Source organism: Puccinia triticina, chromosome 2A (assembly GCF_026914185.1).
Source record: "Puccinia triticina chromosome 2A, complete sequence".
In the NCBI taxonomy this organism is placed as follows: domain Eukaryota; kingdom Fungi; phylum Basidiomycota; class Pucciniomycetes; order Pucciniales; family Pucciniaceae; genus Puccinia; species Puccinia triticina.
Genome location: NC_070559.1, coordinates 4,867,229 through 4,890,715, shown reverse-complemented (window position 1 = coordinate 4,890,715; position 23,487 = coordinate 4,867,229). Strand labels below are relative to the sequence as shown.

Below are 23,487 nucleotides of genomic sequence, written 5' to 3'. Positions count from 1 at the left end.
TTTGGTTGATGTATACGCTGTAAGTGAATTATGGACTGATATAACGGCGCCCCCTCCTCTCATCTTCAATCAGAATTATCAAGCAATTATAAAGGTCTTCAGAACGCGCTCACGCCTCTCCTCCACCACAACACAAACAGCACCGAAAAGAAAAACAATCAAACACATTCAAACAGGGGCCAACAAAAAGAAGACAACAATAATAAGGAGGAAATGCTACGAGAAGGGAAGGAGAATATACAAATTATTAGGGCGCATCGCTGGATTTTTGTTTATCAAGAACAGCAGAAGAGTGTTGGAAAGAAGCGACTTGAGCGTCATCGGATCTGTGATGGAGACCGCCGGTGGAGGCGCGACGGATCTGAGCGCGAGATTTGCCGTCTTTCTGGTCGGTGGAATCAACCTGAGCGGCGTCGGATTCAGGAGGCCCCCAGATAGAACGAGAGCCAGCGTTCCACAAGGCGCCGACGATCACCTTGGCCGTCTCGACGATATCCGCAGCCCGACTGATCACCCCGCTGTTCTCCGAGTCGTCCCGAGGCAGGTCATCGTCTTCAGGCGACCGAGCTCCGTAGTAGTTGCCGAATCCAAACTCGTCCTCCGATGAACATCGGATCTCGTCCACCGAGCCTCCCCCTCGACTTGTCCCCAGGAACTTGCGATCGCTTTGAGAAAAGGAGGTCCGGCCGATAAACGTTGATGTGCTGCTGTCCGAGTTGCTGGACCGCAGCGAAGGTCGAGACGATGGCCGATCGAGACTTGACCGAGTGGTGTTGCGGTTGCTAGAACGCTCATCGGACCACCATGATACCGGGGAACTGCTTCCTTGTTTGGAAAGAAGAGAGAACAAGGTCGGAGAGCCAGAAGCGATGCTTTCGCCGTGAGGGTTGCTGGGGCTGCAGGGCCCACGGAGACCTTCACCTGAGCCATTCAGTTGAGCAGTTGCAAGCTTCGGTTCGGAAATCATGCAAGGGCTCTGATGGAGCGTCACCGACGAGCTGGGCTTGTGCGTAAACTCGCTGTTGCTATTTGATGAAGGCAGGGACGTCGAGGGTTGGGGAGGCCGGAAAGATAGATTATTCAGTCCTTTCTCAAGAGAGCCAGCTTTGGCTGGGGGTTGTGAGTCGTCGCCCTCATCTTCTTCCCCGATGGGTGCATGGATTAGAGATGACTTGCTATTGAAAGACCGACCGCCATCATAACTATTAGCCCGGACGAATGTTCCAGCAGGGCGATTGGACGAACGACTGCTATTGACGACGCCGTTAGTACTGTTTGATCCTGCCAGAACTGTCGAGCTTCCGGCTGAACTGAGAGGGGGGCTGTGGGTTGGACTGTGAGAAGAGGGGCGCTTATCGGTGGAGCTGCGCTCGAAGCTCGAGGCAGAGGAGCCTCGGGACGAAGATCGACCTCTGGACTGTCGGTCAGGATCATTTTGAGGGCAATCGGAAAAAGTGGGTAATGGCGTATCCGTGTTGAGGATGCCGCTTTCATTGGGTAGAGTGACGAGTGAGGACGAGGAATCATTGCGCGGTGAAAAGGGACTGGAAGAGAGGGATGAAGATGAGGAAGAATGGGTAGCGGAAATTTTGTGGTTCGACTTTACTTGGGGAACAAGAATTGGGTCCTGTCCTCCAAATTTTCCAGGACTGCTAGCAGGAGAGCCTGAAGACGGGGAAGCCACATGAGTCTTCAGAATTGATCTAAGGATTGTACTGTCTAAGAAACCGGAACCCATGAGCATTATTGACTTAGCAAGCCGACTTGGCTTTCGTCTCCATACCAGGTGGCTCGCTCACCTTCGTTGTTGCCAGGCTTTCCATTCATTTCACTGGGATTAAATCCAGCTTGGAAAGATGCCAAATGTTGGGACGGCAGCCTTGACATGTCATACTCATCCCCCAGGCCTAAATCCGGGCCGGAGAAGTAATCAAACCCCATCGCGGTGAACTCTTCAGTATCCTCGTCGTCGGGGGTTGTCACATTCCAATGGTTCATCGAGCTCGAGCTGCCGTATTGGATGGGCATGGAGGTGAGATGGTCGCCAGACGGTGCGGTGGTGGGAGAGGCTAAGACTTTGGACACAGCCACGGGGCCGTATGTACGAGAAGAATAGCTGGAGGAAGTCTGGTGACTGTAAATAGGTGTGGCGTTGGTGGAAGCTTGGGGAACCGGATTCTGCATGGTGTAGTCCATCCCGATGGAGGCCGACGGCGTGGCTGTTACTGTATAAGTCGGTCGAGCGTATGAAGGCTGGGAATTGACCCCAACGCAAGGCGGGTCTCGGTCATAGACGACAACAGGACTCGGAGCAGGCAGAACTTCACTGCTTTTCAGCGTGGTGGGTGCCATGCGGGCGATAGTGAAGGGCTCACTAGCCGAAGAACCTGCAAGCAAATTCGACGGCCCGGCCAAGGGACCATACGGTTCAGGAAGGGTGCCGACTGCCGAGGGTGACATGTACCGCTGTGATACGGCATGAAGGCCGGTCTGGCGCGGGGCCGAGGATCGGAAGGTCAGCAGGTCGTCCTCGTCATCGTCATCATCTTCATCTTCCAAGACATTTGATCCGATTACAGCGGCGCCGCCTCGACCCGGTGGTCGAAGTTGGCCCTTGGTAGTGTAGGAGCCTCGCTCTTCTTCACTATCCACTGCTATGCATTGCTCAACACGATGTGAAAAGCTGATGTGTTTCTTTGGCTTGACATCATCGGACCCATTGACGCTGTGGGCGGATTGACTACGCATAGCGGAAGTCCGGCGGGCAGCATCGCTATCATCGCCACTGGTAGCTAGATCGGAGCTCTCGTAGCCATTGATGATGGTGGGCGAAGATCCGCGGGCAACACTGGCATTGCCAAGCTTGACGAGGGTGGAATCGGAGGATGCATGAGCGATCGACACCCGTGCTCGTTTGGGCTGATCAGGTCGAGCTCTGCCGTCCTCGCTTCCATCTTCCGAAGCGGATTCGCCGCTCTTAGATAGACCAACTCCGAGAATTTCGGAAAGGCTGCGGTGCTTGAGGATTGGCTTGCCGGGTGCTTTGGAAGAACGCATGGATGCAGAGGAGCCTGGGCGAGAGTTGACGGTTGAAGCAGACTGGGAATGAGGAGTCGACTGGGGCTGGCCATCAAGATTAAATCGATCTTGAATCGACGATATTTTGGCAGGAGGCACCGGATCGACAGCTGTGTGAAGAGGACCGTAGAGCCATGTGACGTCACTGTCCTTCAGCCTGCAAGATCATAGAAAGAGCAGATTAGTAATAGGTTGGGTTGATCATGGTGCCGGTGAGCTGGACCAACCAGTTGAGGGTTTCAGGACTGATGGTCTTGAGGTTGCTACGCTGCTTGGCCCATGTTCTCCAGCTAGCATTCTCTAATCGGATACCGTTGGCCATCTCGTTTTTGTGTCTTGTCATGGCCTTCCAGCTCGTCCAGACATCACTCTCATCCCAATTGTGACTGAGATAATCAACACACCGAGAGGGAAGGCGGGTCTGTACATCGTTGTCATCGGGCATCGGAGAGCGTTCATAAGGTAAGAGGGCACCGGCAAATGAAGGCATCGAGACGTTGTAGGGGTACTGAGGAACGAGGGTGCAAGTAGTACTCGAGGATGAATGGGGAGCAGGATTACCTGGACACAGAGAGGCGAGGAGCAATGGAATGATGAGAGATCGTCAACTAGCGAAATCACATGTAGAAAAGAAAAAAACTGCGTACTTGGGGGAGAGACATTGATGGATGGAGGACTGGCCACGGCGGCCATGGTGATAGGATGAGTGGATGTGAGAGTTGGGTGAGGAATTGATGTAGCCAAGCTGATTTATTCGATGAGTAGGATTTTCGAGTCGGACGAATGGGATTAGTCTGTGGTCAGGAATCAGGCTGAGGTTAGTAATTGAGTGTGGGAGGCTTCAGAGGGATGTTGGGAGTGATTATGTCGATGAAACAGACTGTTGAGATAAGAAGACGGTGTCAGAGGAAAAGGAGGGATGGATATCGGTGGGCGGACAAGCTCGAGGTAGAGCGGAAGAGGGCAGTGAGTAGTATGGTGTGTATGCAAGATAGGATACACGCAAGACATAAAACACCAGCGGTCACCGGTCGGCGGGACAAGCCGGAGATTGGGAGTGGAGTGTAATACAGGAGGATGATAGGCTCGATGCGATCCGCGGCAAGTTTGAAGTGCTACAAGCTATTATCCAGTAAAAAGCCTGGGCATCACTCTGGGCGAGTGCGGGGGAGGTTGGGGTGGATGGAAATTCTGGGGTAGAGCTGTGGAGGGGGGGTGGGATGTGGAGGAAGGGGCGAGAAGAGGACGTAAGGGGGTCTCTTGTGGGAGGGACTGACTGTGAAAGGCAAGAAGGAAGGGCCTGCACTGCAAGCAAGCGAGGTGGTGGTGATCGAGAGGATGGTGCCTGAGTGGGAGAGTGTCGATAGCGCAAGCGGAGGCCCGATGGTGCGTGGTTAGAGGGGCAGACGGCTGTGGGGGTGGGGTGGAGAGCTGGTTAGCAGTTGGCTGGCTGGCTGGGCGGAGTCGAGAGCAGCTGGCAAGAAAAGAAAAGAAAAGGCAAGACGCTCGACGATGAAGATAGGACACCAACGAGGGAATATTGGAGCTTGGGCTGAGGCGGAAAGGGGTTGTGATGTAGTGTGTACTACTATAGTCTGGGGCTGTTTGTTTTGGGACCAAGGGACGAACGGGGCAGACAGTCCAACTGGGCCAGCTGTTTATGTATACATCAACAAACAGCCAAACAAATAAATAATAGCTTTTATGTAAATAAACAGATGGAGAGGAACGACTGCGACTCGTAGATCGATTCGAAATAGTATTGTAGCAGAGGGAGACAAGCTGAGGTTTGTGGGGACAGCTGTGTTGAAATTGTCGACAAACACCCAGAAAGACAGGAAGCTGAACGAACCACTGAAGACGGCGTGAAGATGTGGGCAGTTATGGCGATTGTCGGGTGTGCTTGTCTGGGCCGAATGAACGATGCTGAGCAAGGCGGTCGCGCGTGTATCGTCTTGGGGCCTGAAGGAGCTAGAGAAGGAGTCCAAGTGAAAAGAAGAGTGATGAGATGAGCCTCGGGAGTCGGGAGGCACGACAGATTAAAGAAGACACGGCTGAAAAAGAGAGCTGTCTCGTGGAGCTCGTGCTATCGAGCAACTAAACCACAACAGAAAACAGCAAAAACCCCAGACAGAATTCCAATGGGATATCCCATCCAAGATGCCACACACACTCCAACAAACAATCGGCGTCAAGAAGAAAACGGTGTGTGGGAGAGATCAGCTGCTGCCAAGCTGCAAACGAGGCTGTGGGGGTCTTGTGGGGGTGGGGGGATACACAGAGAGACGTGGGATGTCACCGAAACCATGCGATTGTATGCACATACGCCTAAGTACATACACACACACACACACACACACACATAATACAGTTCAAGTTCAACTCAAGGGGGACCCAACAGCTTTTGGGGGGCAACAGCGCCCACCTGCAGAGGCGGGATGCTGGGCCAGCCATGTCGAGTTTTTTTGGCACCGGCGACAGGGGGACGGATGGATGGACATCGACCACCTGGTGACCAAAAAGCCAACAAAAGCCTTGGGGCTGCATCATAATACAAAAGCGTGGATACATACGTATTTTTATTAGGTACACAAAAGAATGATTGTGTTGGCAACAACAACCATTTGGCTGATTAAAAGGCTGGGACCAAAGACGATAAGCGATACGTATACGGTTCACACCTTATCAGACTTTTTGTGGGCGGTCCCGAGAATCAATCAGGCAACTCGTCACGTGGGGGGAGTCGATACCTGTCGATACCCCAACCATCGGTTGGATGACGATGATAAGCTATGTAAAAACATTGTAAGGCATTGCATCATTCGAGTCAGGGGACCATGACTCTGAGCTGCGACAATCAAGCATCCATGACTTCATAGCCAAGACCGCGGTGTAGCTCAATACAACATCCAAGCCGCCGGATGGGGGATAGACAGATTAAAGGAAGGATTGGTTGAACAGACGGAAAGTATTTTACCGATAGGAATATGTCAACTGACCACTGACCAGAGTTTGAGCTTGTCCCTTGTAGGATTGGTGGCGGTAGAGTCAAAGGGGTCCGCAGTTGTTGGGGGCTGGGAATGGATGTGTCCAAGCGGATTAGATGACGTGTAACTCAAGAAGAAGAGTCGGGAATGATGAAAGATACGGTACAGCAAGGGATATTTAACCCAAGCTGCGGGGAGATGGACTACACGGGAGTTGAGGAATGTCTATGGCAAGACAGTGAACACACGGCTCTTTTTTTCCCGAGTCTTCAGTCGGATCTTCTCCTGGAAGGCCGGAAGAGAGCAAGACAAGCTGCGGGATCAAGAACAAGACTGTCTGTTCTTGATATGCATACATACAGTTTTCCCCAGATAATGGTCCAGGATGCGTCTGTATGTGTAGATCAGCGCATGCGGTGCAGCTCGGAGGAGGAGTGCTGTAATTGGCCAAGAGCAATGGCCATGCGGGGGTGACAGCTGGTGTGGAGAAGGAAGATGGGCAGACAAAGGAGGCTGCAGGTCGGAACTGCACTGCGCCCGAAAAGGTGTTTTGAGCTGACTTTCAGGAGTGCGAGGGGCGATGGACCATCAACGCAGGAGCCGACCAAGAAGAATGTGGAGGCGGAAGCAAGGTTGGACGGCCCTTTCGGAGAGGGCTTGGCGAGCGTTTCGTCAGATCGAGGACGGTTTTATCGCTCTCGCTATGCAGTCTCGAGAATCGCCTGCAACGGACAACAACCCAGACACGACGGTTGCTCGCTGATATATACAGGAATCGTCCAATGGTCGGCCAGGAGAGAAAATTGATGAATGAAAAAAGGGGATGGTGTTGGCCGAGAGAGGGGACAAGAGGATCGAGAGGCTGGAGATCGGGACAACCAAAAGGATCGCGACCGATGGCCAGCAGCCAAGTTCACCAAAGCATCTCGCCCCGGTCATCACAAAGGAACCACAACCATCCGTCGGTAAATGCATGCGCCAACAACAACCACGAACGACGTCATCGCATTACACGGTAAGGACTGGTCTGTTGGTCCGCCAAAACAGCTCGGTGGCGGCGTCGTTTTTTCAATCTGTTGCTGGGTGGCCGTGGGGTACATCCTTGTACATCCATCGGTATCTTCCATCTGCACCATCCCCAAATTGAAGGCTGAAGATATGTATGTATGTACATAAATGCATTCCTGAGGTTGGTTTGTGTTTATGTAATCCGGGGTCGGATGTGCTTGGAGAATGGATATCTCGATATTTCGAGTCTCCCCATCTTCTTTGACACAGCTTTCAAGCTTCATCTGTCTCCTGTGTCATGATGGTTCCATCACCTTGCAAGTAGGGATGGATGGGCAACACACACCATCTTCATCCTTCTTCGGTGTTAAACCCCCAATCTCTACGTCACTGGTTGTCAGTGGCTCTTGACGGAAGCAACTACTTGTTAACATAGGGCAGCCCCACATTCCAACCATGTCGATGGATCCCTGAGTTTCAGTTGGAATAATCACTGTAAATCTGTGGGGATATGGCCAATATGTCTAGACTTCATACATAGACAGAGGGCCTAAATGGACTTTTGGGACTTCATTTTCTGCCTCACAGAGCCTGAAGGGGCTGATGAGAAAGGCTAAACAGATATTATCATTGCCTAACAAATACATGGAAAGTAGGATAAAAAATCACAAGCTTTTCAGCAGTTTTTCATTCTCTTATTGGGGAGGCTGCGTAGGGAGTCAGGAAGAATGAATGCAAACAAAAATTGAAAAATTTCTTTCATCCTTTTCTCCTCTTTTAATTGAGGATTGGAAAAACAACTCCCATATTTTGGGAAAACAACTCCCATATTTCGCCAAAACCCAATCCCGACCAGCTCCAGACGTTGACCTAGCCCCTTTTTTGGGCTACAGAATTTCTTGGAAGTCGTTTTCCTAAAACAGTTGTTTGGGATCTGTCCCGGTCATCAAGAAGAATCAGCGCTCTCAATGACCCGCGGGACAGATCCTGGTAATTGGGAGGAATCAACCCTCTCAATGACTGGAACAGAACCCGTTCATTGTGAGGAAAAAAACCCTCTCAATACCCCGGAAAGAACCCGGTCATTGAGAAGAAACAACCCTCTCAATGACCGGGACAGATCCTGGTCATTGGGAGGAATCAACCCTCTCAATCAATGGGACAGACCCCGGTCATCGAGAGGAACCAAGACTCCTGATGAACGGTCTGTCCTGTCATCGAGTGGGGTTTTTGGATAAAAGAAAAAGCACAAGTACCCGCGGTACCCGCAAAAATTACCCAGTACCCGCCCGCAGGTGCTGTGTCCGGGTACAGGTGTCTGAATACATTGCAAAAAACACTGCGGGTAACTGTGTCCACTTGGCAATCTCTAATGTGAATAGGTGTCAGGTGAAATTCAGTAAAATATACTGAAACTCCAGTGGTACTCCAAAATTACTCCCCTTGAATAGCAATGGTCCCCCTTGTCATCATCAGGGGGTTCTACAAATTTTACATAAGTGTATGGTTGGAGTTAGCTTCACATCACATACTCCCCTCAGTTTTTTCATGGTGACATTTGTGCATTTACATTAACACAATTAAATGTCAAACAATTTTTGATGTTGTTGCCAAAGCACATCTCAGGTGGATCTTTTGTTATCCAGTGTGGTGTGCTGTGCCTGTTGCAATGCCAAAAGCACATATGCAAAGTTATTGTGATAGTACAGTTATATACATGTGAAACCCATTATACAAGAAGGAGCCAGTCTTACACAACAGTCACAAAATTTACGTACATACACCCTTTGGTCACCACGGCGGATTGGACAGAAGAATACACAATGGAGACACAAGGACGGGGAAGGAGGAAGGAGGGAAGATCATATGGAGGCTTTGACCCCCAAATCCTGGAAAGAAGGAATATTCTAGTTAGGTGCAGAGTGCATGGAAGGTGGCTTGGTTATTTAGCAATGCATTCTGAAGGCTGAAGGCTATGGAAGGTGGCTTGGTTACATAGCAATGCATCACATCAGGCAGTGTAATATATGCAGGCAGATAAGGGGTACAAAGAGTGTCACTGCAGCATAATCCCCTCATTGTTTGTGTGGCTGTGCAGTACAGGTGTAACATATGCTGTGCAACTGAGATCCCCTGCAGCTAAATTCCCTCACACACATTCCCCTGGAGCTAAAATCCCTCACTATTCAATATAAAAGGAGCTCTTCTCCCCCCCATAGTTTCTCTTTTTCCCCATCAACCTATAGAGGTCTGGTCACATATGGCAGTTTAGCAGTAGTAGTCTTGAGTAGTGTAGATTCAGTCAGTCATTAGAGTGTTATTGCAGTAGCAGAACCCACAATCAACAACCAACCAACCAACAGCCAACCAACAACCAACCAACAACCAACCAACCCACCAACAACCCATTCTCCTTATTAGCATATTAGTAGTAGAATAAGAAGAAGTAGTACAAATTATAACATCAATAACAGCAGACAAACTTGTCATAACAACCACGTTATCCATAGTTATAACCGGTCTAAAAAAATTGAATTAGATATTTAGGTCTGACAGAGATTACTATATAAAAGTAAGAGCTATCTTGGAATCTGCCACATTTTCTTAAATATTGATTACAAGACTCTTGGTTATTTGCATAGTACTATTAGAGGGTCAGGTCTTTCAAACCACCCGTAAATTGTAATAGCCTTTCAACCTATCATACAACTTATTTCCCCCCTCAAAGGAACTTTGATTACCCATCCATCCCTGGAGTGCTAAACCGGCTTTGGTTACGCTTGACAGAAGCATTGATTAAAATTCAGCAGTTGTCTTTCCCGTCTTTGATGTCTGGAAGCATCACATCTTTGCCTACTGCATTGGACATAGATGTGGTGAATTATTACGTATTTCACACCAGTTATTTAAGCCTAATTTTTGCTAGAGGCAAGCGCTAATACATATTGGTACAGGGCACAATCAATCATATCTGGATTTAGAAAACACCAACAAAACTACAGCATCCTTGATTCTTGGTTGGACCTTAACCAAAAAAAAAACAAAAAACAAGAAAATATGTAGAGCTACAATTGCAAGACCACCATGTGGGAACTGTTGGTCCTCACTTGATCTGCAATGGGGGAAATCCAATATGAGTGCTTGAGGAATATTATTTTATACCTTGTCCACAGTCTGACTGCTTTTTTCTCAAGTGGTCTATTGCTCAACCATTGTGGCCACATGTTCTTGCTTTGTTCTTGGAGTTCACCATAATAGCATAAACTGAGAAGCTACTGCTTCTGGCAGCACTTGGGGTGCAAAATCAAAATTATTGGACTGTGACCTGTCTCAGACGCTATATGTATCCGTTCCAGACAATCTCAACCAGCTCAACTCTTGAAGGCACCACTATCCGCCATTGTCTGGCCACTTGAAAAACAACAACAATCATTATTCCCTTTACCAAATTGAAAGCCTGCTCAGCCACATATTTTGCAGATTTTACAAGGCTTGGAAAAAACAACCCCTTCAAAAACCTGTCTGCAGTCTCATGGGCTGTTTCTCAACAATGGTAAGTTTATGTTATCCAGAGGGATTTTTGTAACAACTTCCCACCGTTACCAGATAATGTGTTCTTGTTACCTGGTAAAATCTTTGTGTGCACATTTGGGTAACATAACAAAGGGGGCTACCCCCCTCAATACCGCAAAACATAACACCACCAATGCGCTAACCGCGTTATCTGGCATGAAAACACTGGAAAAAAAGCAACATTTTATCCCCCTAAGATTGCAGGGGATAAAATAACAGGTCTACAGTGTTTTCAGGAAAAAAATCAAAAAAGAATGTGACTACAACATTGTTGCTGTTAGCAACAATGGGCCTTTACTTTACAGCTATTGGTAAAGTGAATATATAGTAGATGTTTTGGGCTCAATACTATAACAGATAGCACTCCAATTAGTAAAGAATTTTTCTTTACTATAACACACATTTTATTTTTTTAAAATTTTTTATACAGGTACGGTATCAGTTAAAGTTTTGTTTTGTTGATGGGAGCTTGCAAAAGGCTCCTTATAACCACAACAAGGCATTTGTACCTAGTTTTGCCCCTTTTTAGGGGTAAAAGTACATTTAAACCCGCTTTTACCCCTGGTTATTGAAATAACTAGGGCTGAAACATGTTCAATAGGGCTCTCTACTATATCAGACCATTGGAAAAAATTTCTTTACTATAACCAGTAAAGTACTGGAGATGATAAAAACATCTGTACTCTACTGGAAGGGCCTGGTTATAGTAAAGTAAAGTAAAGTAAAGTAAAGTAAAGTACAGGCCCACCATTGCTGTTAGCGCAACAATAATGGCACCATTTAGTTACATTATCCATTACTTTTTGTTACAGATAACATAACTTCACATTTTTGTTTGTAGCAGAGAGATCCAGATTTGACATCTGCATATGGATATCTACACAGCGGTTCCACATCGCCGCCAATCCGGCCAAAGTTCGGCCGTCAATTTGACGGTTCCCCCCCAGCCAGTGTTGACCGTTTGCATGCCGGCCTCCCGTCAACCATCAAGCGGACCGCCAAACTTGGTGGCACCCCCGCCAATGCGCAAGCGGACAACCCGCTGGCAAAAGTAAGGGCACATTGACCCGTCCGGCAACACGCCGTCCAACCCGAGCCCCCCTACAAAAGTGGTCAGGGCCGCTTGCCCACTGTTTGACCACCATTCAACCACACACCACCAGCAATTTGCCGGCCGATCACATTACTCACGGGCACTCTCAGTTTTGGTTTAAAGGCCACCAGGGCACTTTTTTTGTATTTTATTGCATTTTAAATTGTTTTTTTATATGTTGGTTTTTTTTGATCTTTTATTGTTTTTTTTTAATCTTTTCTTTTTCTGAATACATGCTAGGGAGGGAAGGAGAGATAACGAAAAGAGAGGCTTGAGCAGGGATTCAGCGGGTGCAAACCATTGGTTGGAGACGGCGACGATCGAGCTGCCCAAGGCCTTGCTTGACAACTCGGACGTGGACTGGTGGTTTGTGTGTATATGTGTGTGTGTGCGACAGGAGGGAATCAGGAAAGAAGTAGCGAGGGCTGGAGGGAGGGGGATGAAAGCAACGGCGAGACACAAGTACACATAATGAAGAAGAAGGAAACTAACGACGCCCAACAATGGAGATACGCGAGGGCCGGGGCCCCCTGGCGGCACGGAATATCAGATGAAGAAGGAAAGAGACGGACGCGGGCTGGACATCAAGCCCCAAGATATATGTAAGTACGGTCGAGCCGCCCAAAACAGTCGGGGTCGGTGGGCGCCTTCTTTTGGGCCGGAAGTGGGCTTTTTTTGTGGATGCAGTAGAGAGGGTGCAAGGACGACAGGCACCGGTCCGGGAACCAACAAGGCCGTGTTTTTTTTTGGATGTTTAAATTAAGGGTGTGTTTGGTTGGGTGCGCATGGCTTTTTTTGGGGTGGTGGACAACGAGTGGCGGGGGTTCCCGGGTGCGGGGGCAGGTCGAGAGCAATAGACATAAATAGACAAGAGTTGAGAAGCGGCAGGGTTTCGTGAGGTGTTAGGGGAGAAGTTAATCGTCCATGGAGTCGGTGGAAGCGAGGCCGTTGACGGTCCCGCCGTCCTGGCTGCTGCTGATGCAGCTACTGGCGGTGCTGCTGGTGAGCAGAGGGTGGCGATGAGGGTGGTTGTTGGTGCCGACGAGAGAGGAGAGGTTGAGGGCGGGGCCGGAGGGGTGGTGGCCGAGGGAGAGCAGGTGGAGACCCGTCCGGCCATGCGGCCCCGTGTGCTGGTAATGGTATTGTAATCCGTTGATACTGCACCACACACAACAGCAGGTCAGAGACACGCGATCAATCGGAAGGGGCTTGGAGGCGGTGAATCTCGGTGAATACGCACTTTTTGTATTGCTTCCCACACACTGCATTGTGGCACACGAAAGCTTTTGATTCATCTTTGGCACTGAGCATTTTCTGTGGGAAAGAGAAGAGTGTGAGTTATGATCTATTATCCCAATACCAGCCATCACCAAATCAACCATCCCAAAAAAAAAAGAAGAATCTGATCAGATTTGGCTCAAAAAGATATGGTACACCTAAGAACTAGATGGCGAGTGGGAGAGGTCTGACTGACAGTTTGCCTGAGGACATGATGATTGTATCGAGTGAGCACTGGTTGTCTTGATTGTTGGGGTTTTTTTCAGGAAAGGCCCTGTGGTTGGAAAGATTGATCAATAGTAAAAATCAGCTCAGAAGCGAGCAGGCGAGGAGGAAGACGAGGAGGAGCGATAGTCAGGGGAACGTGGCTTGGAAGGAGCCGATGGAGCCGAGGGAGGTGCGGAGCTCAATGGGGGATGTGATGTGGAGGTGGGCGTGCTGTGGATGGGGTGTGGGCCGGGCAAGGAGGAGGCAGGCGCAGAGGGACATGTCTGAGGATGTGGGTTGGTGAGGGTGGGGGAGATGGAGGGTGGTGGTGATCCAATGAGCCAACTTAGAAAAAATGAGGCGGGTGGATGGATGAGGGCCGAGGGTGACGTGTCCCTCTGATGGGCGGACTTTGTCTTGGCCCCCTCTGCCCTTTTTTTGGGGTTAGCCTGGAGCTTGCCACTGTTCCCACCGGGTCAAGCGCGTTTGTTGGCAAACCGGCCCCAGGCAAGTTATGTTAAACTTGCCTGGAGTCAAGTGCCGGCGGTTCGGCTGTTAATTCGGCTGGCAGTTTGACGGCTGACGGGAGGCCGTTAGGTGAGCGGTCAATCTGACTGTCACTTGGCTCTGACGGCAGTTTTGACGGCCGAAACCCTAATCTGTGCAACTGCCGTGTATCCATTTGAATTTAGTAGAGGCGGCGAAGACTCTCGACTCTAGTATCATATGTATTCAAAGCATTTTAAGGACACAGTCATTGACCCAAAACTGGTGTAAGCGAATATCTGGAGACAACTCGGGATGAAACGAAGTAGCAAATAGGCGACTGAATCTGACAGCCACAACATGCGAATCCGGACCTAAGCTCTGATTGGTCTGTGCTTGCGTTCTCGACAAACTATGCCGAGGTAAATGTGCGATAATCTCTGGTTTGGAGTCGTTATCTTCGTCAGCTTTTTCTAGAATCGTATGTATCATTGGTGCTCGGATGAAGATCGCTGGGAAGGGTGTTTCGGGATTCTTGATGAATGGGATCTCAATCATTTGCTCAAACGACTCGGTCTTTTCCGATTATCATGTTCATATTTATAAGTTTAAAAAAAGAGCAAGTCAGCGGATTGAATAAAGGATTTTCTCGGTGCCTGGATGAAAGAATGAAAGTTCAACGAAGAAGATACATCTTTGAAAGTTTTTACTCAACTTGACGACCCCATTGATTCCGTGTTGTTCTGATAGGTAGGCCACCAAGGATTTCTTGCCCACCCGCCTTGGCACCTTCGGATACCAATTCATCGGACAAGAGGATGAGACCAGCGCAAGTACCCCAAACGAAGCGATGTTTAGCAAAGCTCTTGAGCCAATCTAGGAACGAATGATTTGATGACTCGATCTGGCGTGATGCAATTAGTGAGATGGAGGTCGACTCGCCACCGGGAATGATGAGCGCCTGGCATTGGAGAAGTTCGCTTGCCGTCCTCACCGCCACTGCAGTCAGCGGCCGAGAGGTCTGTATCCGTCGGAGATGGACCAGATGTTCCTTGAAAGCTCCCTGGAGGGCAAGAACGCCAATTACTAATGGTGCATCACTTGGCAGCTGAGGTATTTCGGGTAAATTTCCGCCGTTCGTACTTGGCTTGTTCATTATCCAATCGGATTGAGCTGTTTTTTGAGTAGTTTATGTTGAATCAGTATTTAGGATGTAGCCATGCCCGCGGACACCACTCCAAGGTTCACCCAACCCTCGCCCTCCCATCGGGCTTGGGCCTTTCCTCGTTTCAGGATTCTCCGCCCTTCCGGCGCGCTCCGACGTTTCCAGCTTCGCAACGGGCTTCCGCCTCAAGACGACGAGGGCGCCTTCCATGTCTCCTTGCCCCCCTTCTTTTTCTTCCATGTTTGGGCCCTAAGGCCCAATTATAAACAATAATTGAAATTTTATTGTAATATTTTCAGGGAGTTGAAAAATCGACTCCCAAGAATTAATAAATCAACTCCAAAAAGTTGTTTACGTCGCGCGGACCGCCTCTGGACGTCCGTCCCCGGTCCGCGGGACCAAAGTTCAACCTGTGCGGATTTTGGGAGTCGGAAAATTAATTCTACTCTCCAGAATGGGAGTCAGAATTTTAATTTCACAAAAAATGACTGAAAATAAAGAAAAATTTATACCTCTGCACTCTAAAGCCCCCCAAAATTCTACAGAGGCCATAAAGCACTCTGAATAGTACCTGATGTGCTTCACGGCCTTGGCACACCCCAGGAAAGGGGTGTGCTACTGTGGGTCTAATTTGGTGTATTTCCTACTAAGGAAATCTGCCAAAGCATTAGCTACAGTGCCCCAAAGCCCCCCAAAATTTTACAGTGGGCATAGAAGCCTCTGAAAGGCACATGGTGAAATTCTTGGCAGTAGGAAACCCCAGGAAAGGGGTGTGCTACTGTGGGTCTCATTTGGTGGATTTCCAACTACAGAAATCCGCCAAAGCCTTTGCCACAGTGCCCCAAAGTGCACCAAAGTTTTGGATCATGAAATAAAACACTCTGTAACCAAATGGTTAGCTGCAAGGCAGTAACACACCAGCAACGCTGCAACCAATCCAATCCAATACAGGTATTGGCCAATACAGAGGATCAGATTGGTTTTCCAATACTTTGTATCAGAAAGAGCTGTATTGGATTGGCTTCTTGATACAATACTATGGTATTGTATTGAGAAGCCAATACCAAGTATTGTTTTTAATTGTATTGTATTGTGATACCTATAAATTATCAATCCAGGCCAACATGGATTTTTTTTTATTAATTACATTCTGGTTTTACTCCCAGATAGGATTGAGAGAATGGGTTTTTTGCTTAATTACCGGTTGGTCTTGCTACTAGTAAGGATGTAGAGAATACAACTGAAAAATTACAACTGTAAGTCTTTAGGGCTCATTTTTTTTTCAAGGTGGAACAACGGGATGCCGGCCGCGATGGGGTTTGACAAGGCAATGCAGATGATTGGGCCATTTCTGACAAGGCCTGCGCAATACACAAAGAGGGTTGGGTGGGTGTTTCTTGTTTGTGATCAAGGAGGAAGATGCAGGGAGCTTGGAATGGGTAGCAGGGCAAGTACAGCATCGGCAAGACTGGGCTGGGTGTTGAGGACGGCATAGATGAGCTTGTGCTGATGATGGCCTGTGGACAGCGTTCGTTCTTCCGGGCCAGCAGCTTGAACTGACCGGATGGCTTGGTCAGGGCGAGGAGCTTGGGATGGGTAGAAGGGCAAGGAAGGTGTCGGCGAGACTGGGCTGGGTGTCAAGGACGGCACGGATGAGATGGTGCTGACGATGGCCCGCAGACAGCCTTTGTTCTTCCGGGCAAGCAGCTTGAACTGACCGGATGGCTTGGTCAGGGCAAGGAGCTCAGGATGGGTAGAAGTGCAAGGACGGCGTCGGCGAGGCTGGGCTGGGTGTCAAGGACGGCACGGATGACCTTGGTGGTGCTGACAATGGCTTGGGAGGAGGCAATAAGGCCCAGCAGATCTCACCCCGGGCAAACCAGGGTCATGACGGGCATACAGGTTGCACAGTCCTGCATGTCACATAAAAACTTCCCGCGCCCTGTGTCATGCATCATTTGCAGGACTGGCTTTCATGTATGTGAGCTGTAGCTGACAGGTCTGTGAAAGCCTCTGTACAGTCACTGTGCATGTGACATGTTGGAGATGTGAACTGCATGTCATGATCTGGACAGCTTGTCATGGATTTGTGACAGGAACTGCATGACCTGACATGCATACAGGACCATGCAACCTGTACAGCTCTCATGACCCCGATTTGCCGGGGGTGTCTGGGATATAGGATATGGTTGAGTGTGTATGCAGGGAAATGTATGTGACACCTGGAATACAATGGTGCCAGGGTGCTTGGGGCTATGTATACAGCCCAATACATATTGGGTTTAGGTGGGATTGTATTGCTCTGCAAGATACACATGGGCAAAATCCAATGTATCAGATTGGATGTGTGATACATAAGTCTTCCAATACAGTGTGTTTTATGGGCAAGACAATACAATCCCAATCTTAAGGATTGGGCAGTATTGCAATACTATACACCCCCAATCCTATTGCCCGTCACGGATTGGTTGCAGCATTGACACCAGCATAAAATAATTCTGATGCAGCTGGGGCTTTTGGTCATATCTGCTACTAATTGCATCCGCGACAGATAATAGTGCCTCCGCCACAGTTGATAGCGCCTCCAAAAGAGCTAATAGTGCCTCAGCCACAGTTAATAGTGCCTCCTCCACACCTCATAGTGCCTCTTCCACAGCTCATAGTGCCTCTACCATATGGCACTATTAACTGTGGCGGAGGCACTATTAAATCTTGCGGAGGCGCTATCAACTGTAGCAGAGGCACTATTATCTGTTGCAGAGGCAATTAGTAGCAGATATGACCAAAAGACCCAGCTGCCTCAAAATTATTTTATGCTGGTGTGTTACTGCCTTGCAGCTAACCATTTGGTTAAAGAGTATTTTATTTCATGATCCAAAACTTTGGTGCACTTTGGGGCACTGTGGCAAAGGCTTTGGCGGATTTCCTTAGTAGGAAATCCGCCAAATGAGACCCTGCCTATGCCAAAAGCATTTGTGCAGCAGTGTTGGTATTTTCCAGTTACATACAGACTAAATTCATTACAAGAGGAGGATGTGTATAGTGTACAGAAAGGTATTTCAGGTAGTAAGGGTAATATTACATGTGGGGCAGTGGAAGAGTAATTATGTAGGATGGAGGAAGGGAGATGTGAGGAGAGGCTTTGAACCCCAACATCTGGGATGGGAGGAGTTAGCAGAAGATCAGGCAGCTGTGTGCAGGGTGCGTGGAAGAGGAGGTAAGTCTTGCAATGAACCTAGCTCAATGGACAAAAATGATGAGTACGTGTGTGGAAGGATGAGAAAAAGGACCTTCCACGCACGCCTGTTGAGCTAGATGCCTACATACAACATGTCACAGAAAGATGAAAGATGAAAGACAAGTGATAGATTGGAAGCACACTGAAAACAGAAAGAAAAAGAGGAAAAAGGACACAAAACCTCAACACCCCCCCTTGCTGACAACCTAGAGAAAAGGAAAACATTATAGAAGTGAGATAAAGAGAGAAATTTTAGAAAGAAGAAGAAGAAAACAATGGAAAAGGAAAAGAGGGAGTCAAAAATTAGACAATGCCAAATCGTGATCACTGAGATTCAAGAGAAGTCCTGGAGAGTGGTTTGGTCAACATGTCTGCCAACATGTCCTTGGTTGACACGTGCATGACCACCAGTCTTTTGGCTGTGACACGGTTGCACACAAAGTGGAAATGGGCGTGTATGTGTTTTGTCCGGGAATGATGCTTGGGGTTTTCCGCCAGGGCTTCAGCGCCTGCGTTATTGACATGGAGTGGAAGAGCTGATTTGGGTCAAAGGTGTAGCTCCGACAGAATGTATTAGATCCAAAGCCCTTCTTTGCATGAATCCAACATTGCCTTGTACTCTGCCTTGGTACTGGACAAGAAGACTGTTGCCTGTTTTCTAGATTTCCAGGAGATTGAACCGTCCCCTATGCAGAATGTGTACGCCAAGGTCAAGTGCCTGTTGCACCAGGAAAAAAAAATAGTCACTTGATGACAAGTGACATCATGCCAGCTCCAGCAGGCTACCCACCATCTACCCACCATCTACCCATCATCTACCCATCATCTACCCACCATCTACCCACCATCTAACCAGTTTAAGAATTTCCACAGGAGATCCTCAGTTTTTGCTGGGCACCACTGGTCCCCATTTCTGGTCAGCTGATACTCAGCTTTAGCTCCCAGCTTATGCTCAGCTTTGGTGCCCAGCTCATGCTCAGCTTTGTTGCCCAGATCAGAACCAGTCCTGGCCCAGCTTATTTTCAGCTTTATTCCAGTCAAGGCTCAGCTTAGACTCAGATTAGGACTATCATTGGCCCAGCCAATGCTCAGCTTTGGAACAGTATTGGTTCAGCTGATTTTCAGCTTTGGATAAATCTTGGCCCAGCCAATGCTCAGATTCTGAGTCTGACCACTCCTGTAAAAGCTTATGCTCATCTGTGGACCAGCCTTGGCTCAGCTTATGCTCAGCTGTGGACCAACCTTGGCTAAGATAAAGCTCAGCTGTGGACCAGCCTTGGCTCAGCTGATGCTCAGCTGTGGACCAGCCTTGGCTCAGCTGATGCTCAGCTGTGGAACAGTGTCAGCCTTAGAGATACATTAAGTATCCAAAAGACTGCAATAACTTAGTAAATAATAATAATTATTAAATTATTATTGCAGAATCAGATTCCTCATCATAAATTAAGGGGGTTCACCCACTTAAAGTACCCCCTTATTCCTATTCCTTCATGTACTAATTGTATAAATAAGTATTGGCCCCAGAAAGCGCCCAAAAATAGTATTACATACATAAATTTAGTAAAACAAACAATGTACATAAAATTAAACTGTTGTACATTAATGAGTAATATTACTCGTTTAAAAATACCCCGTGAAAGTATTATGTAGACTTCTACTGAAGCTCTTTCACATGACAATTGGTTATAAACATGTCATGTGACAGAGTTAGGGAAATTAGTCTATTACAATACAATTAAATTACCCACAGCCAAGCCCTTTTCACGGCTACACCTCTGGATACTCCCATAGGGAGAAAAGGACTCAGTGATTACGCCCACTGAAGTCTCCTCTATAAATAGAGGCCTATTTGGCCCTCAGGAAAAGATCCCCCAGACCATTCACCTCCCATAAACTGTAAGTTTGCCGTGAGTATTCTCCCCTGCTACTATTGTAGCCCCTTTTCCCTTTAAACCATCTCCTGCACGTAAAATCCACTGGATTAAACCTTTAAATATCAAAAATCCCTTATTAGTATATTTACAAGCTTTATCCTTATAAGTAGTTGCCGTAAGACCCCTGCCTCTGACAAGCAGCCAATCAGTTTAAGTGCTTACCACCTACTTTTTACGCCAAATTTATTCCTTGTAATTAATAATTATATATTATTAATTACATAATAAATCCTCCTCTTTTTAAAAGAGTGTTTAAAACCCTTGTAGTGGCCTTATTTACCACGTAACAAGTTTAGTAATTTACATTACTAGTGTTTAAATCAGCACAGTTATAGTGCTAGGGCCCAAAACCCTTAATTTTGATGGGTTTTTGCCCTAAGCTTCACAAACAGAGCTGTCAAACAGCCTTGGCTCAGGGGATATTAATCTTTTGAATAGTCTCAAAAAATCTGATACTCAGCTTTGGAACAGCCTTGGCTCAGCCAATGCTCAGCTTTGTACCAGCATTGGCTCAGCCAATTCTCAGCTTTTGAAAATTTTTGGCCCAGCTGGTGTTAATCTTTGGAACAGTATTGTCCCAGCTGATCCTAAGCTCTGCAAAAGCCTTCTCCAAGATGATGCTCAGCTTTGGACCATTGTTGGCTAAGCTGATGCTCAGATTTGGAATATTCTTGGTCCAGCTGACACTTGGATTTGATTCAGGCTTGGAATATCCAATGCTCAGCTGTGGCCCAGGCTCAGCCAATGCTCAGCTTTGGCCCAGGCTCAGTCAATGCCTACTGCTCAGCTTATGATGAGCATCAGCTGTTCCTGGGAAAAAATTAGGATCAGCTGACTGTGCCACATTGAGTGCTCTGGTGCAGTCCTGCAAGCTCTACAAGTGCTGGTGGAGCAGACTTGGAGCAGCGCTGGAGTAGCTCTGGAGCAGAAACCAAAGCTGCATCAAGTGACTATTTTTTTTTTCCTGGTGTTGTGGCGGCCCTCTGCCCAGTCTGAGTCACTTTAACCTGAGCAGTTCAAAGCCCCACCCAGACGGAGTCAAATATCCTTTGTTTTGATCAGATAGTTCAAGATTCTAACCACAGCCTTCCAGTGGGAGTCAGAGGGATCTCTGAGGAACTGCAACAGATGATTGACCGCAAATGAGATGTCGGGCCTGGTGCACTGCGCCAGCCAAAGCAGGGAGACAATGAGTTGATTGTATGGCCCCAACACGGGTGGTTCATTTGCCTTGCGTGGAACTAGATTCTTGAAAAGCAAGTCAGTTGGAGCCGAGACAGGTATGTGTTTTCCCCGGAGAAATCGTTGTGGTGGTTTATCTCGTGGTCAGCTATTCAGGAGCATCATCTCCGGTGCCCGCAAGATCAGTGGGATTCTCAGCAAGACTCAAGATCAACACTCAACCCCCCCCAGGCATCAAGACCCTCAAGACTTCAAGAATTCTCCATCTCCCCACTCCTTCTCTTCCCCAGTCTCCCCCCCTCTTTCTTTATCCTTTTCCCATTTTTCCCCTCCCGCACCTCTTTCATCTTTCTTGGTCCTAACACAGCATCTGCTGTGGATTTATTCTCTGTTTTTTTTTGTGATTTCCATTTCATCTTATTCTCCCTTCTCTTTCTCCCTCTCTGGTCCTGGTTGTTCTCTTTCTGTCTCATCTTTCTGTTTCCTCTTTTCTTTTGTGTTGTGTTTTCTTTGTTCTTTGTTTTCTTCTTTCTTTTCATCCAATGTTTTGTTGTGTGTGTGTGTGCGCGTGTGGCGCGCCAAGGAGATGATGAAATACATGTGACAGGTCGTCTCCCGGAGTCCAAGTTTGCCAAACTTGGATGATGGGAGGGGCATGGCATTCTGATCCACAGAATATGGTCCATCACAGAGAGTTTATTGATCAGATCTTCAGAGTTGAAACTCTGCATCACCTTCATCAGTTATCATCATCTAGCTCCGCATCAGTCTTCCACCTTTTTTGGAAGGAAACTCCACATCCTTCTTCAAAGCAAAAAAAAAAAAAAACCACCGCCGAGGATCCAAACCCCGGTGAACATCTCAAAACCACCAACCCCAAAAGCTATCACCAATTCCACATCTGCTCATCACTCCGGACCACCACCCAAGGGCAGCTCTCAAAGCACTTTCCCCTCACACAAATGCCGCCGCCTAGCAGGGACAGGAGTCCCTCACCATTGATGAAGTTCATCAATGTAGTGAGATTGTGAGACATAAACGTGACTGTTGGAGAAGTCACACATGATCTTCATGGATAGGAAAAGATGTAGGTCTTCATCTGGTCCAATTTTGAATTTCTTGCTGAGGTTGGTGATTAGGGGGTCCACAAAGGATGGATCACCTTCAATGGCCAGATCATCAACGTGGACAGTAACTGCACCAAATAGAGTGCTGTTATTCAGCTTGAAATAAAGGGTGGGGTTGTATTTTGATTGTGTGAGACCACAGTCAATGAGGCCACAATGTAACTTGTTTGGTGGTGGGGCGGGGAGGAAGGGGTCCGGACCCAATTGGAGGCGCATGAATTGATGCTGTTAAGCGTCTGTCAAAACGCAGTTCAAGCTGAATGTTCAGGAGAGGTAGATATGGCATGGGCGTCCTCACTGGAGCCCAACGGTTTGGATCTGGCATAGCTTGAGGCACATTTTGAGGAGAATCAGGTGGCGCAGACTGACGTTTTTGACGGTAATAGTTGGATGGCCCTGGTAGTTCAACAAAAACAGGATTGGCTGGCTTTGAGAGGGGGGAGGCATAAGGAAAAACAGTGTCCTCACAGATGATATCGCGAGTTTTGACCTCTGAACAATTTTCCAGATCCCAGACCCAAAACCTGTTTCCATCACAAAGATATGAGAGAAAGACGGCGGCTCCACCTTCATTTTTGAGCTTCTTCCTGTTGGCCTCTGGGACCTTGTACCACACCAGGCAGCTAAAAGGATGGAGATACTTGGGGGAGACAAGAGGCTTGTCAAGGATTTCGTTTGGTGCCAGAAAACCGGTTGGAGTGTGGCAGGGGAAAAAGTTGAATGAGTGAAACACATGACACAGGGTGTCTACCCAGAAGACCTTGGGGAGATGCGCATTGAGTAAAGAGCATCTGACCAAGTTGCCTATTTTTCTGTTTGTTCTTTCTGCCACTCCATTTAGCTTGGGTGAGTGGGGAGGGCCAGGCTTGTGTGTAATTCCCACGTGAGTCAGGTAAATCTCAAACTCCTCTCCCCTCCATTATCCAAACGCAGGGAGAGGATTTTGAGCTGACCAGTTTTCTCAAAAAATGTGTGAAAATTTTTGAAACAGGAAAGAACTTGGGATTTTAATTTCATGGGGAAAACGGAAGTGAATTTGGAACAATTGTTGACAAAAGTAACAAAATACTCATAGCCCTCTCTTGAGGGGATCTTGAAGGAACTGAAGTTGGAGTGAATAATTTTCCCGGG

At 47.9% G+C, this 23,487-nt stretch overlaps 4 protein-coding genes across 4 annotated transcripts; all 4 read right to left on the bottom strand.

The window, feature by feature from the left end:
• Positions 1 to 247: 247 nt before the first annotated feature.
• Positions 248 to 3,771, bottom strand: PtA15_2A528 (uncharacterized protein; the record flags this gene model as incomplete). Its single annotated transcript, XM_053166556.1, has 4 exons — positions 248 to 1,719; positions 1,800 to 3,235; positions 3,306 to 3,639; positions 3,726 to 3,771. The coding sequence occupies 4 exons, from the start codon at positions 3,769 to 3,771 to the stop codon at positions 248 to 250; spliced, it is 3,288 nt and encodes a 1,095-aa protein (XP_053017766.1).
• An 8,882-nt stretch (positions 3,772 to 12,653) lies between these two features.
• PtA15_2A527 (uncharacterized protein) lies at positions 12,654 to 13,050 on the bottom strand (the record flags this gene model as incomplete). Its single annotated transcript, XM_053166555.1, has 2 exons — positions 12,654 to 12,897; positions 12,980 to 13,050. 2 exons carry the CDS (start codon positions 13,048 to 13,050, stop codon positions 12,654 to 12,656), a joined length of 315 nt encoding a protein of 104 aa, XP_053017765.1.
• Positions 13,051 to 13,956: 906 nt separating this feature from the next.
• Positions 13,957 to 14,866, bottom strand: PtA15_2A526 (uncharacterized protein; the record flags this gene model as incomplete). The annotated part of the gene is made up of 2 exons (XM_053166554.1): positions 13,957 to 14,286; positions 14,426 to 14,866. 2 exons carry the CDS (start codon positions 14,864 to 14,866, stop codon positions 13,957 to 13,959), a joined length of 771 nt encoding a protein of 256 aa, XP_053017764.1.
• A 1,416-nt stretch (positions 14,867 to 16,282) lies between these two features.
• PtA15_2A525 (uncharacterized protein) lies at positions 16,283 to 17,192 on the bottom strand (the record flags this gene model as incomplete). Its single annotated transcript, XM_053166553.1, has 2 exons — positions 16,283 to 16,662; positions 17,189 to 17,192. 2 exons carry the CDS (start codon positions 17,190 to 17,192, stop codon positions 16,283 to 16,285), a joined length of 384 nt encoding a protein of 127 aa, XP_053017763.1.
• Positions 17,193 to 23,487: the final 6,295 nt, after the last annotated feature.